This window comes from Salvelinus fontinalis, chromosome 3 (genome assembly GCF_029448725.1).
Source record: "Salvelinus fontinalis isolate EN_2023a chromosome 3, ASM2944872v1, whole genome shotgun sequence".
Classification (NCBI taxonomy): Eukaryota; Metazoa; Chordata; class Actinopteri; order Salmoniformes; family Salmonidae; genus Salvelinus; species Salvelinus fontinalis.
In genome coordinates, this window is record NC_074667.1 from 13,000,220 (window position 1) to 13,025,954 (window position 25,735).

A 25,735-nucleotide genomic window follows, 5' to 3' on the forward strand; every position below is an offset into this window, starting at 1 on the left:
CAAATGAATGCAAGCATATGGATTCAGTCTCAGGGGTGTTAGGGTACAGCATAAAGGCAAGTTTCCATTATCAATGCAGTTCCCGAAATAGAAACGCTAGATGGCAACATTGGCATGTTTAACTAGTTTTTGACATTGCAAGTAAGACGATAATCCTAGGTATGGCTTTTTAGTTCTGCTATTACTAAACTATGTGATAATATTACTTGTATTTTTAATGTATGTATACGAAGTCGATGCATTTGACCAGGAATCAATGACCAATTTGCTTAGAAATTATGGTATGCCTACAAAAATAGGCTACTTAGAATGTTTAGGAAGGTCATAGTTTAAATCGCGATGATTTTCCACCCAAGAATGATGATCATTATGATGCTTTCCAAAAGGTTCGCACATGCAGGCATATCATTGGCAGCATAGGTCAACAATCAAGAACCTTCTCATGCTATTACAAAGACGTCATCATCATAAACATTTTCTTTAATTCTTCATGAAAAAATCCCTCCCTTTGATCCATGTTACTCGATCCCTCTCTCGCCACCTGGCGTTGCTACTGTCATGTTCTTTCCTCTTACAGCGTTGCGAAGGAATATATATATTTTTTTGCTTGCATGCGTTCTATAAAAGATATTCCATGCACATTGGTTGTACAGCCTGCACGAATCCTAGCCTTTTGGGAGGAAGAATGAAGGTCGCTCCTGTGTAGGGTGTTCATTTTACTACTATTCCCCCATCTCGCGTTCCTAGTGTGTGTCAGCCCATCTATCAGGGTGGATCAATGCTGGATTCTCTGCTTCATACAAACTCCTATCCGTTCTCTCGGCCCGCTACACTCGCTTGCCTCGTACCCGGGGGCGCATCTATCAGCATAGATAGCCCTGCGCTGGCTCCAAGCGGGCCTTGAGGTAGATATGCTGTAGTTTGGAATACTGCGGTTTGGACGGTCGGGTTGGAAATGCCGGTGGTGTAAAAAAGTCAAATTCATATTTTCCCTCGTCGCACTGTTCTCGGCGGCTGCCAAGCTCGGTGCTTAGCGGCCTGTACACACAAAATGTCGACCAGAACGCCATTGCCCACTGTGAATGAGCGCGATACAGAGAATGTAAGTATCCAATGTATATTCTTCCCTATGGTCTATATTTTTCTAATGACGATATCATTTTTTGCTAAGTGTGTTTGGTGATGGGTGTGAATCATAATAAGGCTAAAATTGGGCTTGTCTATGTAACCTATCGGTCAGCAAGCTAGCGGCATAGCCCGCTGGGGCAATGGGGATTTAGCTAACGTTACCCATCTAATGCCATTGTCATTTTATAACGTTTGCGCATTTGAAATAGTTCGTCGGATCAAATTTTACACATGCCATTGTAGACTATCGTAGCCTACACATACACATTCGTATTTGTAGTAGCTAGAATTGGGCCATGTCTGCGTGGAAGACTGCGTTCTAAATGATGCTTTCGGTTATCTGTGTGGAAACCGTATTCTACAAATCAGATACAATGTTGCCTTATGTGTCGGTCGGTTCTCGTTGATAATAACAACTAGAGTTAAACGGTATTTCAATTTCTGGAGGAGACCGCTGTTAAAATGTGTCATAGTATAGGACAATTGCTATTGTTAGCCTACTGCAACATTATATCTAGACCATGTCCCCTTATCGATGATGGCATGCAGTTCAAAAGCTGTGACTCAACTTTGAGATCATGGTAGGCCTACGTGCGGGAAGAAATCCATCTCAGCAGGCCGTCTCTTAGTGCCTTGAATGATCATAGTCTGTCGTACGTACGGTCATTGATGACAAATTGTGAATTATGCATTTTGCTCTGGTTTTTAAGAAAATTAACATGGCTTTCGGGTAGTTGTTACAGGTGGGCCTAGTTGTTACATACATTTGTTGACTTGCAATTTAATGATTGGTATATATCCATTCATTATTTAAGAATATAACTCATAAATGCTTCATGAGTTCAACTGTCTTTACCCCTAAATATAAGCTTTTCCTCCTGTTTGTAAACAATGTCACTGTTAAACACTATGAAAACATGGAACCATTATTTTGATCTCATGGATGGTCAGTCTGCTTCCACATAGCCGTAAATGAATTTCCTCAGCAGATGTGTACCAAAACATTGCAAATATTGCTATGATGTTGTAAATCACAGCTGGCCTGGTACATTTTGCATCCTCGAGCCATTCCGAGTGAACTGTTTCAATTACTCAATATTTTGGACAAAAACGGACGAATGTAACTAAGGCTAAGAATGTCAATGCAATCAAACTAACAAGGGCAATGATCACAAGTCAGACATAACGTGGCTAATTAGCTAGCTAGCTTATCTATTCATGTAGCCATTTATTTGGCAAGCTAAGAACACGGAGCCTAACCCTTCCTGGTTACAGCCAGAGATTCAGGTGTCATTTTGTTAGCTGACCAGGTCCGAACTTGAACGACTGTTATCCACAGTTGGCATATCTCTCATATCTCGTCGATCAAATGGGCGGACAGGCAGACAAGTTCCCATTCAGTTGTCAAAACGTAGGTTGTGACCAATGATGTATATAAACCCTGGATTACTGATGCTATGTATTGGCCATATTGACACACCCCAGTAGGCGCAGTCCTCCATTGGAATGGATGGAATTCTACATTATTTAAATTAAATGTTTTTAAAGGCAAAATTAAATATATTTAAGTTTTTTTTGGTGTGGACAGTAGCATTAGTAATCTCTAAAAAGAACTTTAAGGAATTTATTTGAATGTTGAGCTCACATAATTTAAACATATACATTAAGGTGTCTGTAATATAATAAATGTGGCAATGTAGACATTTATAAATGCGTTTCTATAGCTTCCAACATATTTCTTTACAATGGTGGGGGAGTGCCAAGGAGGCATGGTGTCATCAACACAGCGCCCCCTGGCAGTCATCTAGTGTGTGTATAAATGATTGGTTGGGACAAGCATGCATTGACATTTTACGTTTAAGTCATTTAAATGGCGCTCTTATCCAGAGCAACTTACAGGAGCAAATAAAGGTTCAGTGCCTTGCTGAAAGGCACATCGACAGATTTTTCACCTTGTCGTCTCAGGGATTGGAACCAGCAACTTTTCAGTTACTGGCCCAACTCTCTTAACCGCTAGGCTACCTGCCGCCCCTCAGGCATGCTGCAGAAGGGCGAGTAAGTTACTATTCGTTATCATTTGTCAGTGTAATTTTGACGGCCAACTACAAGCTAAAAAGTTTCAGAGGGCTTATCTACTGTTCCCTTGTTAGATTTTATCTCTTCTCTCTCTGGCTAACATTAGTTGTTGAACTTGTTGTTGATATGCATAGGCCACTGAGGGTTACAGTAGCTAGCAAGAACTTCAATTAATTTATACAGTTAGCATATCGCTTGCATTTGGAAATTCACTCTGGCTATCTTCTCTGATTTTAGAGCACTAATAACTAATGAATTTACGAACGCGCAACACCAGCTGAATATGGCCGGTGTCAGTAAACAGGCCAAAAAAGTAATAGTCACGAACGCTCTAGATAACATGTAAACAGCCTAGCTAATCATGGTCAGTGAGGTGTTCTCTCATTTGTCTGTAAGTAGCAAGCTAGCCAACTTTAACTTTAGCTTGGGTGCTTGGTTGCAGGCAAGCTGCACAAGGACGAGTAGGCTACAATTCCCATCGTTTATCAGTGCAATTTTGACGGCCAACTAGCTTAAAAAGCTTATCTTGCTCTGGCTAGCATTAGTTGTTGATGTGCGTAACTGAGGGAGAGAGAGCCTACCTTTTCATGGCTGTTTGATCAATAGAACTGTAAAGTTACCAAATGGAGGAAGACTCCTGTTGTATTTATATATTTGCAGAAAACCATTCAGGTGTATTTTGTGGCTTTTGGCAAATGCTTTCTAATGATCTCAAGTTTCGATGTTGCTACTGCCTGTAAGCACAGTCCAGTTCAAAGTGAATGATGGCTTGGACAAGCCAGATGCTTTTTTTTAATGAGGTTTTATTTACTGCAGTGTTTTATTAATTGTCCAAAAGCACGGCTGCTTTGATTCCTACTCTATATTGTTTTAGAATTTTCACATGCCTTACTCTACGTCATTCCCAAACATTCTATGAAAATGTGAAAATGACTAAGTGCTTGCTTGTCAGAAAATGTTAAAAAGTGTCATATTATTCCTGGGGGTGTGTATGAGCAGATTTTTTTAACGAGATTTTATTTTGCTAAAACGCTTTGTTGGACTTTCAATAATGAAGTCAGTCAAGTTTTTGAACTGTTACTGTTTCAAGGTGTTTGCGATTGTGCATGTTTATGAATGACTGTTGGATCACGTGTAAAGCGTAATTCAGAGTCCACGGAAGCAGACGCGATAGTCCGGTGTCCCATTGTGACATAGCTACGAGGCTCTGAGACAACTGTCCGCGGTGGACGCAGCTCCCCAAAATTCCCAACCAACGCTACTTCGCATACGTGGCTTCTATTCATTTGAATGGGCGGCGCTTAGAATTAGTACGAAAGCCAATGGTCGAGTATATCATATGAAGCAAAGCTCGTCATACCAGCTGTATTTCTGCCTGCTTGAACGGCGAATAGCTCAGATACACATGAAAATATTAAATTACCCAGGGAACTAACTTCACTCGGAGGTACACCCATTTTGAATGTTATTGTGCATCTTTCCTTTTCGGCCTTCTAAATAGTAGACTGACTTGTGAGAATAAAGGTATTGTGGAGATTTTCTAAATTTTCAGAACCATTCTGTCATTCTTTTGGAATGTCACATGACACAGTGTTTGTCAAATCAATTGGTGTGGTTTAAAATTAGATCTAATAGGCCTACAACTGGTATCAGCGATATCTGCGGACTGCTTTTTGGCATAATTAATTTGGTTTAAGGCTGGGCGGTATACCGTGTTTTATGATATACCGGTATTGTTGCAGGGACCAGTTTTGGATTAAGACTTTACCTTCTACATCGGTATTTGAATGTTTGGTTTGTTAAATGTTATACGCCATGTGTAATGTCAATTTTTATAGTTTACTTCGCTAATTGAGTCATTTCTTTCCGTGCCACTTTCCACACAGACCTAGCCACACCCCCTGTCACTCAAGCATCTCATTTGACATTCCTCAACCAGGAGACACTTGTGTCCAGTCTGCATGATCAATGCAGCACATGCAACAATGTTGACGAAAACAATGCTGTTTTCACTTTTCTTAATATAAATCCACTAGCGTTCTATAATGACACTAAAGGTTTGTGTTTCTTACATCAGCAAACAGCTAGTTTGTCTTTTCTTAGCAAATTGCCCAAAATCTTGAGACCCTAATTGTTAGCCGCTTATGCTAATAGCTAACTAGCTAAAAAAATTACTGAGTAAGAGCAAACATAGCTCGCTAATACAGCCTGATAATACAAGTGACGGTGTAGACCTAAATCAGCATGTTGTTTGTGCAACAGTATCTTCTCAATCAGAGGAATATGCAACGCAATAATATGTTAGCTACATGAAGTAGCTAAGAGAACATGCAATGTATCCAAAGCTTATAGTGTCCCCTAGAAAACACTTATCAACACTTTAGTTCCTACTATGTCACAATTACTCTTCCCTGGCATTTTAATTCGTTGATATCTCAAACACTGTATTCAAAGTGCCCACTATTATATTCTAACTATAGAATTAGATTAGTTATTTTATTTCCATGATTCCAACAGTGTTGCTCTAATTAGCAAGTCAAATCACAATTGCAACATTTGGTTAAAAATAAGTCCTTGATGATTTGCCCAAATCGTGCAGCCCTACGTGGCAGTGTGGAAATTCTCTCAATTGAGCAGCGGTGTAAAAATACTTTCAAGTACTACTTAAGTCGTTTTTTTTGGTATCTGTCCTTTTACTATTTTTATTTTTGACTACTTTTACTTCACTATATTCCTAAAGAAAATACTGTACCTTTTACTTCATGCATTTTCCCTGACACCTAAAAGTACTCGTTACATTTTGAATGCTAGCAGGACAGGAAATGGTCCATTTCACACACTTTTCAAGAGAACATCCTTGTTCATCTACTGCCTCTGATCTGTAGGACTCACTAAAACACAAATGCTTTGTTTGTAAATTATGCCTGAGTGTTGGAGTGTACCCCTGGCTATCCATATATAAAAAAGAACAAGAAAATGGTGCCATCTGGTTGGCTTAATATAAGGAATTTGAAATGATTTATACTTTTACATTTGTTACATAAGTAAATTTGATCAAATACATTTTACTTTTGATATTTAAGTATATGTAAAACCAAATACATTTAAACTTTTACTCAAGTAGTATTTTACTGGGTGACTTTTACTTGAGTCATTTTCTATTAACGTTTCTTTTTACTTTTACTCAAGTATGACAATTGGGTACTTTTTCCACCACTGCAATTGAGTGCAGGAAATGCAGAAATTATAAAAGTGCTGAAATTTGTTTTGGTTGAATTGAACAGTATAAAACAATCAGAATGGAGAAAGACACATTGAAATCACTTAGAATGTATGCGTTACTACCCTAGGATCACTCACTACTCATAAAGCAAATGTAGAACTTTTATTATTCAAAAACTAAAAATACCATCATACCGTAATTAATTTTTTAAAAAGATTTTGGCCATATCGCCCAGCCCTAATTTGGATACAAAATCTCTTCAGTCAACCATCAGTGGGCCACCAAAAATTGTATTTAGTAAATGCATCCCTTGACATTTTCACAAGCAAATAGGCCCAACCCTTGATTGCTGTGGTCTATGCACTGCTCACTGAATGAATGACATTCCATTCCATGAGCGCCACATGACTTTACATATTTCTTTAGTAAAGCTATACCTCACTTACATTATTATATTGTCTGTCTCTTGTCTGCTTATTGCCTCAATAAAAGAGATTTAATGGCTGACTAATGAAATAAGTTAATACATTTAAGCATGGCATGCCACATGGAAAAGCTAAGTGCTACTGCCCTTTCTCTGAGGTATTGATCAATGCTGCCAGGAGGGAATGATATATTAGTAGTAGGCTACAGTAGTTCTGAACAGTGCATTCTTCTACACAGCTTTGTTGTTTGTGTTGCTATCATTCCATATTCATTTCTTGGGACTAAGGCGGGTAAGAATTTCGTCCTTGAAAAATACACGTTCATTTCCTACATTTGAGGTAAGCTAACGTTGAAAAGGCAGGCATCAGAAGCGTAGTTTCTCTTGACAGCTATCGCATTTCAGTTATGTGTTTGAAATGACCAGCTTATGTCTGGGGAAAGCCAGTTGAAAATGGGGAAAGAAAGTGCTTTACTTTATTTCTGATTCCAGAACGAGTTGTTTGTCAACACTGTAAAATACTGCACTGAAAGAAAATGGGTTTTTGAAGACATGCTAGTTGACAGAACTGGGTCCTCTTTCCTCTTAACTGCAGTAGCAGGGCCGATTTCCATCACAATCCAGTTAAGTGCCCTATTACTAGACATTGTGTAATGCTGAAAAATACATTGCAAATCAATGTCTTTGAATATTATTGAATGTTCAGCATAATAGTCGGCTAATGGATTAGTATCTCGATGCTGCTGTTGAAAGAATCAGGGCACTGTTCTATGGAGTGAAACGTGAATTCCTAAAGGAAATTATAACTTTTCAAGACTGCTTGGACTAAGTTTGGGGGGCATTTGCTTTTTGTTTGTGTTAAATCTTCTAGGAGAGCCTGAATTAGAGTAATGTGATTAAATGCAGGTGAAAAGTCTCCTGGATCTGTGTTGATGAGTATCTGACTGTAACTTGTCTGGGCCAGGTAAAGTAGCTTGACTGTCTTCAATACTCACCCCCCCCCCCCCCCACATTGAGTCAACTGCATTTGCCAAATATCTGCCTCTCTCCACATATTAAAAGGTATATATTGAGATGGAAATAACCTCATCAAATATTTATCAAAAGCAGGACAGCGTTGGTAAGAATTGACAAATGTGTTTTTAAAGTCCAAGGGCTTCATCATTTTGTACCACTTTATGGTATGTATAAAGTTGCTTCCTGTGCATAAATGAAACCTTTGGTCTTGCAACACAAATTATGATAATAAATCAGAAGAAAATTAACCTCTGGGGGGGGGGGGGGGGTGTAAAGGTTGCCATTTTCCATCAGATTGGCATAAAGAAAACCTCCATGTTGTGTAGTTTTAGGATGTCTATCTTGCCTCTGCTGACGTCAGACCGCCCATTGTTGCCGCAGGCAATGCACTACTACTAACAGCCCTCCGGCTGTAAGGAACCAGTAACTCTCCCCATAAAGGAAGTGAAAGTGAAGGGAAGAGAGAGGAGTTCACTGAAGCTTACCATATTACTACTGCGTGGCCTTTCAACCGGCCCAACAATTGCATAACAAGCGTCAAGGGGTGCCAGAAAGGAGTGAGGCTTTCTAAGAGGCAGGCCGGGGGAGATGGGCTAATGTACCTTTCTGGAATGCTGTGTCCAGGCAGTGCGCTCATTGTCACACAAATGCTGGAATTTTAGTGGTGTCATCGCTGTTCTTAAAAAGCACCATAGAAAGAGCCTCTGGTGCACCTACCTGCTTTCCAGGAAAGGAAATCGAATCCAGTGACTTTCACTGCGGTCATCTGGATAGCATGAAAATAACAAACTATTAACAGGTATTCGCATGTTTATTGTTAAGGGTACGGTTTGTCAAGAAGAGTCTTTACATTGACTGGCTGTCTGAATGAAGTTCTTTCCCTGGGTTAGGCTGATAACCACGCTAACTATTTCCTTCTCTAGTTAGCCAAGGAAAGGGGGATACCTAGTCAGTTATACTGAATGCCATAATCCACGTCTTTGGCGCACGGGGAACAGTGGGTTAACTGCCTTAGGGGCAGAACGACAGATTTTTACAGTGTTAACCTTTTGGTTAAAAATATTGACTCATAACTAGGGTTGCAAAGGGTCAGAAACTTTCTGGTAAATTTCTGGAATTTTAGGAATTTTGCTTCAATTCATCAAAGTTAGCTTATAATGGTGAACCTAGGTCTTATGGCATATTTTGGTTAAACTATTAGAGGTCGACCGATTATGATTTTTCAACGCCGATACCAATTTATTGGAGGACCAAAAAAAGCTGATACCGATTAATCGGCCGATTTTTAAATTGTTTTTTTATTTGTAATAATGACAATTACAACAATACTGAATGAACACTTATTTTACCTTAATATAATACATCAATAAAATCAATTTAGCCTCAAATAAATAATGAAACATGTTCAATTTGGTTTAAATAATGCAAAAACAAAGTGTTGGAGAAGAAAGTAAAAGTGCAATATGTGCCATTTAAGAAAGCTAACGTTTAAGTTCCTTGCTCAGAACATGAGAACATATGAAAGCTGGTGGTTCCTTTTAACATGAGTCTTCAATATTCCCAGGTAAGAAGTTTTAGGTTGTAGTTATTATAGGAATTATAGGACTATTTCTCTCTATACGATTTGTATTTCATATACCTTTGACTATTGGTTGTTCTTATAGGCACTTTAGTATTGCCAGTGTAACAGTATAGCTTCCATCCCTCTCCTTGCCGCTACCTGGGCTCGAACCAGGAACACATCGACAACAGCCACCCTCAGCAGCGTTACCCATGCAGAGAAAGGGGAACAACTACTCCAAGTCTCAGAGCGAGTGATGTTTGAAAAGCTATTAGTGCGCACCCCGCTAACTAACTAGCCATTTCACATCGGTTACACCAGCCTAATCTCGGGAGTTGATAGGCTTGAAGTCATAAACAGCGCAATGCTAGAAGCACAGCAACGAGCTGCTGGCAAAATGCACGAAAGTGCTGTTTGAATGAATGCTTACGAGCCTGCTGGTGCTTACCACCGCTCAGTCAGACTACTCTATCAAATCATAGACTTAATTATAACATAATAACACACGGAAATACTAGGTCATTAATATGGTCGAATCCGTAAACTATCATCTCGAAAACAAGATGTTTATTCTTTCAGTGAAATACGGAACCGTTACGTATTTTATCTAACGGGTGGCATCCATAAGTCTAAATATTCCTGTTATATTGCATAACCTTCAATGTTATGTCATAATTGCGTAAAAGTCTGGCAAATTAGTTCGCAATGAGCCAGGCGGCCCAAACTGTTGCATATACCCTGACTCTGCGTGCAATGAACTCAACCAGGTGAAATTGTGTCACTTCTCTTATCTTCTCTAGGATAGGTGGGACAGTAGCGTCCCACTTGGCCAAAATCCAGAAAAAATGTAGCGCGCCAAATTCAAATATATTACTTTAAAAATTAATCTTTCATGAAATCACACATGAAAGACACCAAATTAAAGCTACACATGTTGTGAATCCAGCCAACATGTCTGATTTCAAAAAGGATTTACGGGGAAAGCACACCAAACAATTATGTTAGCTCTGTACATAGCCACAGAAAAACACAGCCATTTTCCCAGCAAAGATAGTCACAAAAAGCTGAAATAGAGATAAAAGTAATCCCTAACCTTTGATGATCTTCATCAGATGACACTCATAGGACATCATGTTACACAATACATTTGTTTTGTTCGATAATGTGCATATTTATATCCACAAAACTCGGTTTACATTGGCGCCATGTTCAGAAATGCCTCCAAAATATCCAGAGTAATTGCAGAGAGCCACGTCAAATAACAGAAATACTAATTTTAAACTTTGATGAAAGATACATGTTTTACACAGAATTAAAGATACACCTGTTCTTATTGCAACTGCTGTGTCAGATTTTTAAAAAAGTATGTAAAAAGCACACCATGCAAGGATCTGAGACGGCGCTCAGATTTAACAACCTTTCTCCGCCATGTTGGAGTCAACAGAAATACGAAATTACATCATAAATATTCCCTTACCTTTGATTATGTTCATCAGAATGCACTGCCAGGAATCCTAGTTCCACAATAAATTGTTGTTTTGTTCAATAATGTCCATTACTTATGTCCAATTAGCTACTTTTGCTAGCATGTGTAGTACAAGTGTTCAAACGCTCGAGCAGATGCAGGCAATCGTCGAACGAAAACTTCAAAAAGTTATATTACAAGTCGAATAACAAACTTAGTAGAGAATCAATCTTCAGGATGTTGTTATCATTTATATCCAATAACGTTCCAACCGGAGCTTTCCTTCATGTCTGTATAAGTTATGGAACGCAAGACGATATCATGAGGAAAGCGCCTGATCTAGAACTGGCAATCTGCCAGACCAATGACTGAAACACCTCCCATCCAGCCCCACATCACACTAGAGGCTTCATTCAGCATTCTACAGACTGTTTACACTTAGTGGAAGGCGTAGGAAGTGCAAACAGATCCATATATTACAGGGAATTGAATAGGCGATGACTTTAACATCAACCAGTCTCAGAATTCTCACTTCCTGTTTGGATTTTTTTCTCAGGTTTTTGCCTGCCATATGAGTTCTGTTATACACAGACATCATTCAAACAGGTTTAGAAAGTTCAGAGTGTTTTCTATCCAATAGTAATAATAATAGTAATAATATGCATATATTAGCATCTGGGACAGAGTATGAGGCAGTTCACTATGGGCACGCAATTCATCCAAAAGTGAAAATGCTGCCCCCTATATCAAAGAAGTTAATATTGCCTGCTAACCTGGATTTCTTTGAGCTAAATATGCAGGTTTAAAAATATATACTTCTGTGTATTGATTTTAAGAAAGGCATTGATGTTTATGGTTAGGTAAAAGTTGGAGCAACGACAGTCCTTTTTCGCGAATGCACACCGTATCGATTACATGCAACGCAGGACACGCTAGATAAACTAGTGATTATGTTTGATTGATTGATTGTTTTTTATAAGATACGTTTAATGCTAGCTAGCAACTTACCTTGGCATCTTACTGCATTTGCGTAACAGGCGGGCTCCTTGTGAGGCAGGTGTTTAGAGCGTTGGACTAGTTAACCGTAAGGTTGCAAGATTGAATCCCTGAGCTGACAAGGTAAAAATGTATCGTTCTGCCCCTGAGCAAGGCAGTTAACCCACCGTTCCTAGGCCGTCATTGAAAATAAGAATGTGTTCTTAACTGACTTGCCTAGTTAAATAAAGTTGTAAAAAATATATTTATATAAAATCGGCGTCCAATATTACCGATTTCCGATTGTTATGAAAACTTCAAATCGGCCCTAATTAATCGGCCATTCCGATTAATCAGTCGACCTCTACTCTGCATGCACAGTACATTCTTCCATCACATGTACAGCTGATTCTCAAGATCTTGCATACTAATGAGATGCTATTGAGCCCACACTACTATACTGTCTGAGCCAAGGACTACATGCTTTCTGGTAAGTTTTGAATACAATATTTGGTGGGGTGAATATATTTTATGACATGCATGATTTTTTGTTAACTAGTAAATAGTAGCCTACAGCAAAATGTGTTTTAAATAATTTCTAACTTGTAAAAATTTCTGCTAGTTGGTAGGTAATTCACCTGTTTCCATACATGTTTTATTTTAAAACATTTATCTTACAAAGGAGTTATTTAATCTAAGTGCTTAACTATTTATCTGTACATGGAATTGTATTTTTATTTTATTTTTTACTCTTTTTCTAATATTTACAGGAAAATGCCACGGGCACTATCTGATGTGTGGAGACATTTCATTGTAGCTAGAAGGAAAAGCTGTGCCATATGTGAAGAATGCAACAAAGATGCAGAATCATCTGGCCAAGAGCATAAAGTTCCCTCAGCGCTCACAACAAGCAACCTCTGACAAAAGTTCCTCTACTTCTATTCGAGTTTAAAATGATGAATCGGACACCTAATCGATAGCAACAGCTCATGGTCCTCCTGGAATCAGTAGTTGTTTTTGACTCATTGGAGGAACGTAGTCAGAAATGCTGATGAATGTCTTGCTCGAGCTGTGTATGCAACTGGTTCACCTGTGATGCTCACAGGCAATGTGTATTGGAAGAGATTTCTGAATGTTCTTCACCCAGCATACACCCCTCCAACCAGACATGCTTTATCTATTCATTTGCTGGATGCAGAGTTCAACAGAGTTCAAGTGAAGGCCAAGCAAATCATAGAGAAAGAAGACTGTATTGCAATAATCTCTGATGGGTGGTCGAATGTTCGTGGACAAGGAATAATTAACTACATCTCCACCCCTCAACCAGTATTCTACAAGAGCACAGACACGAGGGACAACAGACACACCGGTCTCTACATTGCAGATGAGCTGAGGGCAGTCATCAATGACCTTGGACCACAGAAGGTATTTGCACTGGTGACAGACAATGCTGCGAACATGAAGGCTGCTTGGTCTAAAGTGGAGGGGTCCTATCCTCACATCACACCCATTGGCTGTGCTGCTCATGCTTTGAATCTGCTCCTCACGGACATCATGGCACTGAAAACAATGGATACACTCTACAAGAGAGCCAAGGAAATGGTTAGGTATGTGAAGGGTCAAGTTACAGCAGTAATCTACCTCACCAAGCAAAGTGAGAAGAATAAGAGCACCACATTGTAGTTGCCCAGCAACACCCGTTGGGTCCTTCCTGGAGGGGAAGGAGTCTCTCCAAGAAATGTCCATATCATAGTCTGCTGATATGGACAGCCCCATCAGTAGGATCCTCCTGGATGTTGTATTTTGTGAGAGAGTGGTAAGCAGCCTGAAACTCCTGAAACATGTATCAGTAGCCATTGCACGGATTGAGGGAGACAATGCCATCCTGTCTGATGTTCAGACTCTGCTTGCAGATGTAAGAGAACAAATCTGTACTGCCCTGCCCACTTCAGTTGCTCTAAGCAGAGGAAACTACAGTTCTGAAATGCATCAAAAAGCGTGAAGACTTCTGCCTAAAGCCCATATATGCCGCAGCATACATGTTGGACCCCAAGTATTCTGGCAAGAGCATCCTGTCTAGTGCAGAGATCTATAAGGCCTATGGTGTCATCACTACTGTGTCTCACCACCTTGGCCTGGATGAGGGAAAGGTTCTTGGCAGTCTGGTGAAGTACACTTCCAAGCAAGGGCTTTGGGATGGAGATACAATATGGCAGTCGTGCCAACATATCTCATCAGCCTCCTGGTGGAAGGTACTTTGTGGATCTGAGGCTGTTTCCCCTGTTGCCTCCATCATCCTCCAAATCCCACCAACTTCATCCACCTCAGAGCGCAACTGGTCCTTATTTAGGAACACACACACACCAAAGCACGCAACAGGCTGACCAACAAGGGTTGAAAAATTGGTCGCCATCCGGGCAAATTTTAGGCTTTTTGAGCCTGACAATGAGCCAACCTCAAGTAGGATTGGAAAGTGACCGTGAAGATGATGCCTCAGTGTCTGATGTTCAAGAGGTGGACATTGAGGAGGTCCAGGGAGACAACCAAAGCTTTTGTTTCTAGACTATAATTTCAGAGATGTATGTTGAAAATGTTTTTGGGAGATGCGATGGATCATTTAATATTCCTTTTTGTTGTTCAGTGAAATCATCCCATGTAAAGAGTCGACTCATTTAATTAAAGTTCAATTTGTAACTACATTTTTCAAATTTCTTTTGGAAGGATTTAATCATTTGCAATTATGTCAAGGTAAAAGGTTTATGTTTCTTTCTCCATATGATATGGTAAATATATCCAATGCAAAAGGTATCTACATTTAAATAGTATTAATATTAATTTGCATATTTCCGTTAATTCCCACAGAAAGTTTCCACCTCTGAATATTCCCCAAATGTACATAACCTCTTTGTGAAGAGAACATGGCTCTCAGTGGACATCAAAGTATGGCTAACTTTTTACAGTGCCTTTCATATTAAATTACCCTTGTCAGCTTAGTTTACACAGAATAGTCCCCTTGGAATGAATCAAACAGACTTTTCTTGAAAAGTAACTAATGCATTTCATTTCTCAAACAACACATCAGTCAATGGCCCTGACTCGTAAGGGTGAAGCAGGAAAACAAAAACGGTCCATTGGTGTCCTGTAAATGTGTTTACGATTGACAGTATACATCCACTCCGGGCCCTGTTCCATTTAGATTACATTTGATCATTTGATCCGTAGCAGAGTCACCTTGCCTCTCTGTGGCACATATGGCAACGTTTATAGCTAGTGCCCGCAAGAAACCAGCAATGGTCGAAACAGATCATCTTTGGCGCTGCATAAACACAAGTGTTGCGTATACTTACTAGCAGCCAATGGCGGCTCACTTGGATGGAAACACAAATAATCTAGTGAAGTTTATCCACTTCAGCAGGTAATAATGCTCAGTGGTTCTGGTATACTTATGTTAATTAGGGACTGGACATTTGCATAAGTCGTAAAGCTAATCGCATCACAGCTCATTGCATCTGACTCCCAGTGTCAATGTTGCTTTTGCATCTCTCCCCAGTAGCTAAAGGAGGAAACCAATTGATACGATAATGCCAAAATGAAGACCAGAAAAAGATGACCCAAAGTGCAGCAGATGATACAGCCCACATGCAACTCCAGTGTAACTCTAGCTTTTGGGAAGTCTCTGTGCCCACGAACCCGACAAGTCGGTAGCTATGTCTGTGATCTGTGAGAGAAACGAATCGAAGGGGTTCATAACGAATGCCCAGATACAAGTGGCAACAGCTGCTCTTATAGTCAGATGCTATCCAATACCGGTCCCAGTTTTCTGTCATTTCTGCATGGTTGGACAGCTTATCGATGGGAGCGCGAAGTCCGATGCCATTGTGGCATGCCTGCATTACGTCCTCAACCATGTTGATCTCCAAAATTGACCACGTTTGAGGTTTGCGCTGGACCAGTTGACTGGGTTCATTTGATCAACGCTTCCCTCAGGTCCAAGGCAAGGGAGAAGAGAATGTTGGTGAAATTACATAATTGGATGTTCCCCTACAGACATCTGTGCTCTAGATGACATGAATGAGGTAAGGGAAGGTATCTGCTTTCAAAGCTCGGGAGGAATTGGTAAATTAATTCCCTCACGTCCTTGCAGGGCTACAGTTTCCAACTTTTGTGAAGCATCACTGTCAAAATGAGCACAGGTAATAAGATGTGCAACCCTTGTGTGGTTTTGATATTGTTCACCAAGACTATATTCCTTCTCAAAATGTCCTTGAGTATAGAGGTCAATAGATGTACAGTATATAGATATTCTGTTTTAAATGAGTGTTTTACTGAACGTCAAATCCCCAAGAGGTGGAAACTAATAAAAAGCATCGCCAAAGTCAATGGACCTGACAAAGCTTCCTCAGTAGCTTAGATAAACTTCTCTTGCCCTCACAATGACCTTCAGACTGTTCCCGTTAGTCGAGCCTCTGCACTAGGTGGATGTTGATTTTATGAGGTAATTCCTCAGCGCTCTAGCCCTCTGTCGTGTTTTGTGCGAAACAAACTCTGGCAGTGAAAGGGAAGTGAGTCCACAGCTGGAGTGAGTCCCATGCCGTTGTTTCATTCATTCAGACCTGACACTGTCAATACCTCTTTCTCTCACAGACACACACACACACACCCTGTTTACTGCAGTAATAGACAATAGACTCAGGTCAACCTCAGTTCAGGAAATAAATGGGTACAGTGTGAGACTGTGTAGGCTATATGTCACACTGAGTACAAGGGGCGGCAGGTAGCCTTGGGCAAGTAAACGAAAGGTTACTGGTTCAAATACCTGAGCCGACAAGTTTAAAAAATCTCTGCCCTTGAGCAAGGTACTTAACCCTCATTTTCTCCAATGGTGCCGTACTAATATGGCTGACCCAGTAAAACAACACTTCACTGCACCTATCCAGTGTATGTGACAAAACATATCTATAGTACCAGTCAAAGGTTTGGACACCTACTCTTTATTTTTTTTATTTTCTACATTCATCAAATACGACAAAACACACATGGAATCATGTAGTAACCAAAAAAGTGTTAAACAAATCCAAATCTATTTTAGATTCTTCAAAGTAGCCACCCTTTGCCCTGATGACAGTTTTGCACACTGTTGGCCTTCTCTCAACCAGCTTCACCTGGAATGTTTTTCCAACAGTCTTGAAGGACTTTCCACAGATGCTGAGCACTTTTGGGCTGCTTTTCCTTCACTTTACGGTGCAACTCATCCCAAACCATTTCCATTGGGTTGATGTCGGGTGATTGTGGAGGCCAAGTCATCTGATGCAGCACAGCCACTCTCCTATTAAACGTTTTGGTTATGTTGATTATTATCAGTGCAGGAAATATAATGATAAATCAAAGGCAAGTTTAATCTCGGCCAACTTGTTTTAGGCTTTTTAATGATTTATTCATTTAATTGTCAATGTTTAAGGGAGCTTCTTTACACAACATGCCACTTGTCAGGAATGTTCTGCAGGTTAATAGAAAGACAGGTAGTTAGGTAGCTGGGAGTTGAATATAAGAGTAGATGGCATGAATTCTCATATAGCATCAGCCCCCCCCCCCCCCCCTTATTCATTTTGATTTAAAATACCAAACTGATCCTAGATCAGGGCACATATCCACAAAGTGTGTCATATTAGGAGTGCTGATATAGGATCAGTTTTTCCTTCTAGAACATAATGGATAAAATTATCGGTGGGACCTGATCATAGATCAAATTTTATTTGTCAAATGCGGTGAATACAACCGGTTTAGACCTTACTGTGAAATGCTTACTTTCAAGCCCTTAACCAACAATGCAGTTCAAGAAATGGAGTTAAGAAAATATTTACTGAATGCAATAATGAGGCTATATACAGGGGGTACTGGTACTGAGTCAATGTGCAGGGGCACAGGTTAGTCGGGGTAATTTGTACATTTAGGTAGGGGTAAAGTGACTGCATAGATAATAAACGGGGGTCAGTCAATATAAATTGTCCGGGTGGCCATTTTGATTAATTGTTCAGCAGTCTTATGGCTTGGGGGTAGAAGCGGTTTTAATGAGCCTTTTGGACCTATACTTGGTGCTCTGGTACCGCTTCCCGTGCGGTAGCAGAGGGAACAGTCTATGCCTTGGGTGACTGGAGTGTGGGTCAATGTTTTGGGGCCTTCCTCTGAGACCACCTCGTATATAGGTCCTGGATAGAACCTTTATTTAACTAGGCTGGAATTTAACTGGATTGAAGGAAGCTTTGCCACTTTGCCAGTGATGTACTGGGCCATACGCACTACCCTCTGTAGCGCCTTACGGTCGGATGCCGAACAGTTGCCATACCAGGCGGTGATGCAACCAGTCAGGATGCTCTCGATGGTGCAGCTGTAGAACTTTTTGAGGATTTGGGTACCCATGCCAAATCTTTTCAGTCTCATGAGGGGGTAATAGGTTTTGTCGTGCCCTCGTCACGACTGTCTTGGTGTGCTTGGACCATGTTAGTTTGTTGGTGATGTGGACACCAAGGAACTTAACTGTCGACCGGTTCCTCTACAACCCCTGTCGATGTTATTGGAGGCCTGTTCGGCCCTCTTTTTTTTGTTGTCCATTCCTACTCTTAGATGCCTTATAAATACAGGCTCAGGAACGAAGGTAGTAGGACCTGAGCGCTTCATTTTTCCTTTAGTGTTCAAACCAGATCGTAGAGTGGCAGACGAGGAAGGAGAATTCAGAAAACGTGTGTTACAAAACACGACGGTCCGTTGCTAGGGCTTAGCGAGCCATGCGAGCGTGAACGAGCGAGCAAGTTGAGCAGAAATAAGTGGCGAACGGCTAAAAGCAAGGGTAAACACCAAAAATGCCCCTAACCCCCATTCAGAAGGTAGGCAACATGAACTATCTGGATGGAAAAAATAGGTTAAAACAACAGTGGGCACTGGTGCTGTGTAATGGGCTGATTTGAAAAACCATCCATCAAACATCTGTGATTTAATTAGACTAAGTAAAGGTGTTATAATAATATTGTAATGAAATGAGGAAGTGTGGTCTGTGAAACCTCAACTTTCTGGTTGGTTATTATATTATAATAGCACCATACGGTATAATGCTATCATTATGATAATATTGTTGATTATAATACTTTGCCATAGTGTTAAGCATTTCCCAACTTCACCTATTTTGTTGACCATATCAGTCTGTTTTGTATAATGATATGCTTTCCATTTTTATTGGAGGGAGATACCACTGTCCCTCATCTATCCCTCTGTTTCTCATATTTTTGTCTCGGTTGATTGTAAATGGTAGCCCATATATGGAGGTGACTAGTAGCGTGTTGATATTGCTCACAAAGCAGACCACAACAGCACAAGGCTCCTGCCAAAGGATGGAGATAGAAAACATAACGACAGCGCTCCATCTCTATATGCTGCTGTCACTTGTGTTAGTTGTGCAGCCCCGCCTGTTTTTACGTTTTCAAGGAATGACCAATAATAATGCAATTCATCACTCCCCTTCTGAAGGAGACACTCCTTTACAACACTCCACAAATCTGATTTTACGACCCTCCAGTCGGCAGTCGCTAAATGATCTGTGAGCTCTGCCCACCACCATCCTTTTCCCTTCTGCCGTAACGAACTGCGTCGAGGCTAACGACGACTTCTGCGTTTGTCCCAAGGTCACAGCCCTTTTTCTCCTGTCCAGATGTATTACATTTAGTTGGAATAAACAAGACGACCCGCCATTTGTAAACACTATCGTTACCATAATGGACCTCCTTGTGTCCCCAAGTACGACAGTGCTGGCCTATATTTTCGGCAAGGTTTTCCTGGGACAAACACTCAACGCAGTCACCAGTGATTGATTACTCGAGTGATTGAGACCTGGGAAGAATACACTGATACACTGCCATTCATTTTCCTAGTGAATCAGTATACTACGCATCCCACTGCTTATGTGTACAGTACAGTGACATTCAATCAAGCTGAAAAAGGCTTCCCATTACAGTGGCATCAGGCCATCATAATGTCAAGACCAGAGGCACATAATCTGAATTCATCTGTAACAGGAGCTGTGTGTTGAGATTTGTGTCCAGTAGCCATGTCTTTATGAGGAAAAAATCTAGAATCTAGAAACTCCATGTGTTTGTTATTGGGAAGATGGCAGTGGGAAGAAATTCAGACTTTTGGAAACAAATTAATGTTTAGTATACACATGGGATAGTATGTGTTTTGGCCTAACTACTATGGTGTATAAATGTCTATGAACTACTATCAATGTGTCACTAACGAACACATGGGTCACTAATTCCACGTGTGCCGTGGGTACAGCTGCCAGGGTCTCAAAGTAAACAGTCAGATCATATATCCAGGTTAGAAGTCCAACGTCAACAAGTTGAGATCCAGTAACTACATTTTTTTTGGGCCCACAACCCAATATTGATATCAGACAATTATTGCGACCTCATCCTGTGAAAAATGTGTTGGAATCAACAGCCAGTGACAGTCTTAAAATTCAGTCTGAAATACGATAAAATAAATGGTTTGAAGTGAATTGAAATGCATCGGAGGTATTGGGAAGTTGAAGGAAGATCATCACGCAATAATTGTGTATGATCTGTGTAGAAAACAACATTACTTTTCAATTTGATACATCCAATTGGCGACAGATTTTCATGCGAATACTCTTAAAATCTGCATAAAAACAATGTGCATTTTCCCACGAGACGTTTCCATCAAATTGACTTGTTGCGTATTAAAGGCTGTGAAGGATGTAGTTCACATAAAAATAACTTTTGCGGTAAAATTCCCATGTACCAAATAAAAAAGACAAGTTAAATGGGTTTCCATTGCATTTTCAACTCTACTGTTTTGTCATTAAAATGTTGCGTTATAAACACTAGCGAATGTGACCACTCTGGTTTTATTATTGACAAAAGAGCAAGATTATTTGTAAGTGTCAAACGGAAGCCAAGCATCGATCATCCTGACACCGGAAAAAGACCCTTGATATTTATTGAAAAGGAGCATGAAGCTCATCCCTGTGCATTTTCACCACCCTGTGAAGTATATCATAACTTATTTCATCAGTAGCCTAATAAACTGCATGCTTTCCCGAGTTGTAGTGGGAGGACCACACAACATATCACGTGACTTCAATATGATGGTTATAATAATCAATATTTGCACATAAAAGCGTTTGCACTGCCGTTTCTCGAATAATTAATTGTACAGGAACGAAAAGATCCCACCTTGTCTAATTGATTTGTTTTGTTGCCATTTGTAAAGTTTAGAATAACATTTGCTGTTTACATCAGGCCTGTCATGATTTTTATCTGACATGTACTGGATGGAAACCTGACTTATGAGGCGGATATAGTATCGCTAGCTGTTTTAGCTTTCTGACTGTGTAGAAGAGACATGCATGTTGCTGGTGGAAAGCTGGTCTAGTTGTAATGCCGCAGCCTCTGGCATACATCTTTGATGTTGGCATAAGTTTAAATCTGGTCTACTCCCCTTTGACACAACCTTTCTATCCTTCCACACTTTGATCCTCTATCTGTTCAATAAAATAAATATTTTTTTAAACCGACACGTTGTTCTCCACCCATGTCACATTCTTACAGCACACTTCTGTGGAGGGCTACCAGGAGCCCCCGGCCCCGCCGGCTAAGTCGGGGAGTCGGCACAGCCTGCCGAGATGTCGGAACTCTGTGGCGTCCACGACAGACGAGCAGCCACACATCGGGAACTACCGGCTGCTCAAGACCATTGGCAAGGGGAACTTTGCCAAAGTCAAGCTGGCCCGGCATATACTGACAGGACGAGAGGTAAGTTTCCTCCATTATGAATTTGTTGCTGTCATTTACTGAACTGTAGTGTTTTTAAAATGTATTTTTATTTTACCTTTTATTTAACTAGGCAAGTCAGTTAAGAACAAATTCTTATTTTCAATGACGGCCTAGAACAGAACGACATATTTTCACCTTCAGCTCGGGGATTCGATCTTGCAACCTTTCCGTTACAAGTCCAACGCTCTAACCACTAGGCTACCTGCCGCCCCACTCCAATGTATGTATGTGATTTGTATAGAAATGTAAGCAAGGTTTGAAATTATTATGTTTTCGTCAAATATGATCTGTTTTTATAACTATTTGTAATTATGTTCCGGCCCCCTGACCATCCGCTTAAGAAACAATCGGCCCTCAGCTGAATCTAATTGATGATCCCTGTTCTAAGAGGTCATGTTGAGTCTGTTTCTGTATTTTAAATGCCTAAACAGGAAATAACCAGTTTTCCTTCCTTCGAATTGGTCTCACGCGCGTGTTATGTTAAGTTTGACTTTGTTGAAAATTGCATGTGTCTTGTTTGGTACACACACAGAAATATTTAGACATTGGATTCATGCCAATAGCTTGGCGATTTACATGTAAGGACTCAAGAGGTGTGGAGTTCCTAAAGTTTACATTGTTTGCATGTCCAAATTTTTCTGGATTTTTGGTTTCTGGGCTCAACAAGGCTGAGTGAAGAGGGAATCTTGTGAACTACAGTACCCACGTCCTGTCCCATATCTCTATGAAAGCAGATGTTAAAGGAAAATGCATGTTTTTTTTCTGACCTTAAAGGTAGTTTTTAATGTCCCATGCCTTTGGTATTGTAGATCCGGTCTATGCCCTCTAACCCAAAGGAATTTAAAAAGATGAGCACCAAATAAGATCAGATATTATATGGTGCTTATCTTTTCATTTTGGATTGCCACAACAGGTGGGATGTGGATGTATCAACATCGGACCACTTTTAGTCTGAAAACATCTGACACTTTGGTTTTGGAGTGAACTGTCCCTTTATTAAAACAAGGAAGTGAAATGTCCCTTTAAAGTGGAACTGACAGCGTTTGAACTATGTTTAAGATATGAATCAATCATATCAGTCAAATATCGAATTCCCAGTTTATGCTACAAAACCTACTTTATAATAGGTTTTAAAAGTAGGTTATATTTGACTCTACATTCCATGACGTACACTAAGGTATTGTTGGCAGAAAAGATGGATGCAGTTTAATGCATGATTAATATAACTCACCAATACATTTCTTGGTAGTCCAAAAAATATTGCTATCAGGTTGTAAATCACAGCTGGCCTGGTACATTGTTTGCTGCCTCCATTCGGGATGCACATTTTCAGATTCCATTACTCAATATTTTGGACAAAAATTGACATTTAACGAAGTCTGGGAATGACAATACAATCTTGCAAGGGCAATGATCACAAGTCAGTCATAATGTGGATAAAAGGCTAGAGAGTATTTATTTATGTAGCAAGCTAAAAACACAGAGCCTAACGTTAGCAAGCTAGCTGCTAGGAGGATGTCATGTCTTTGGAGTGAGTGACTGACTGTTTCCACTCATTGTTTTTCGGTGGCTATACACAGCTAGACATGCAGGTGTCATTTGGTTACAGTAACGTTAGCTAGCAAGAACTTCAATTACTTTTATCCAGGTAGCATGTCTCTTGCGTTCGCAAATTCACTCTGGCTATCTACTCTGATTTCAGAGCCCTCTCGTCTGAGTAAGACCAATAACTGATGAATTTACGAACGCGCAACACCGGCTCAATATAGCCGGTGTCAGTAAACAGGCCAAAAAAGTTATGGTCACGAACGCTCTAGATAACAACATGTAAAGAGCCTAGTTAATCATGGTTAGAGTGAGGTGTTCTCTCATTTGTCTGTAAGTCGCAAGCTAGCCAACTTTAGCCAGTTAGCTTCGGTGCTTGGTTGCAGGCAAGCTACACAAGGACGAGTAGGCTACAATTCACATAGTTTATCGGTGCAATTTTGAAGGCCAACTAGCTGAAAAAGTTTGAGTGTTTATCAAACGTTCCTTTGTTAGATTTTAGCTCATCTTGCTCTGGCTAGCATTAGTTGTTGATGTGCGTAACTGGGGGAGAGCCTTTTTTCATGGTTGTTTGATCAATAGGACTGCTTCGGTACGCAGCCAGGAGAAGGTAATTATAATTATATTCAACCCAAGAGCACAACAGCCACTGGCCACAAAAGGCCTGGATTATTTGGGGGGGGCATTAAGTTCACAGAAAAGGGATGCGGCCGGGAAATTTGAGGCATTATCAAGTGCTTGTCAAATTGTGAAAGAGAGACTGATGAAGTGTGTACAGCCTGCGCAAAACAACAATGCAGAGCTCATGCCTTTCATGTGACTTTTTTCAAATCATCATCAGTTTGCATCATGCAGCATTAGAATCTTAGAAAAATCAACACACAGCCATACATTTGTATCACAACTACATTTGCATCTCTGAATTAAGCATATAGCGGTACCTGTTTCTTTGTTAACCGCTCAACACAGAATAGACACGTGAGCACTCAAGTCATTTGGAGAAAATATCCTTTCTATTTTATTCAGCTATGTTCAATCGTATTCGTCATACTATAAAATAATGCCACAGTATTCTAAGCAAATCTTGTCTGCTAAATGAGCTAGTGTAGCCCACAGCCATATGGCATAGCAAGATCAGGGCATAAGGACAACTCAGAGTATTCTGTTCTTGCTCTTCATAGCGTGTTTCTTTAGACCTGTGTTAAATAAGGGATTTATTGTGATGGTGTAGGCTATATTAAATGGATTTATTAGGCTTTTTAAAATGTAGGTGTTCCAAAAGTCTGCATCAGTGGCTATGCTAAATGTGTTTGTTAATTAACGGTCAATTAACGTGAGACCGGCAGTTATTTGCTTGACATATTTGCTTGACAATCACCAGCTCACAAAATGTCATGACAGCCCTAGTGAGTGCATACATTTTCATATTTTTTTGTTATTGTACTGGTCCCCGATGGGAATAAAACCCACAGCCCTGTCGTTGCAAGCGCTATGCTCTACCAACTTAGCCAACTGGCTATGGTGCACTGTTCTGCATAGACTCCAGTCCTGGACGAGACAGATGTTTATTTATTGTCCAAACGCACAGCCGCTTTCTCACTCTATATTGCTATAGATTTATTTTTATTTTTTATGCCTTAGTGTATATGTAATTCCCAAACATTCTAAGAATGTATGAAAACGTGAAAATTCCCATATCTAAGTGGTCGCTTGTCAGAACATAAAATAAATAAAAGGTGTCTTCTTGGGGGTGTATATGAACAGATTTGAATATGATTTGATGTTGCTAAAATGCTGTCAGCCACTTTAAGACAAATCAAGAGTTAACAAGATATGGCTGCACTGGTTGCCCTCACCACCCATTGACCTCAACCACTCAACAATTCTCTTTCAGTGTTGGCCAAGACCTCAGCGCAGTTTAGAAAGTCTACTTTTGAAATGGAAATAACTTTGGCTGGGTACTCTGACCCAGCATGAGCCACAGTATAGGTTAAATTATTGATGCAATGTACGTCAGTACTCGCACCAGAGTGTTGAGTGAGAGAGGTTGTTACGTGTGAAATCAAACATTCCGGTATGCCTACTCCAAGATTAGCTGATAGGATGCGAATGCTTATGGCCTCGGGAGCCTGCTCTTTCTACTCAGTAATGGTGACCAATTACATATCCATATTTCAGAAGAGGAGAGGCTGTTTTTTTGCAAGGGAGGCATATTCTACGATGCCTTTGATTCGCATTGTGCGAGTGTCATCTCCTATCCCAAAAAATGATTGTGTGTTGATTATAGTGATTATGGTTAATTGTAGTCTCGGGGACTGATGCAACCTTTCTCAGTGACGCTTAATGATCTATGGCACACTGGGTTGTAAGATAAGAATTCCATATGCGTCTTTTAAAGGCACAATCTGTAACTTTCACCTCAAGTGCAGCGGCAGCCCTTTTGACCAGTTTATAATCTGTGGATCTGGACAAATGG

General features: G+C 40.2%; 1 protein-coding gene across 7 annotated transcripts in view; it reads left to right on the forward strand.

Moving 5' to 3' along the window:
- Positions 1–506: 506 nt before the first annotated feature.
- The window catches only part of LOC129839215 (serine/threonine-protein kinase MARK1-like), a 70,246-nt gene continuing 45,017 nt past the window's right edge, over positions 507–25,735 (forward strand). For all 7 annotated transcript variants that reach the window (XM_055906524.1, XM_055906541.1, XM_055906550.1 and 4 more), the window contains exons 1-2: positions 507–1,102; positions 21,490–21,693. In XM_055906524.1, coding sequence (XP_055762499.1) covers positions 1,052–1,102; positions 21,490–21,693 — 255 coding nt within the window. In that variant the 5' untranslated portion in view covers positions 507–1,051. The remainder of the gene's footprint in view (positions 1,103–21,489; positions 21,694–25,735) is intronic.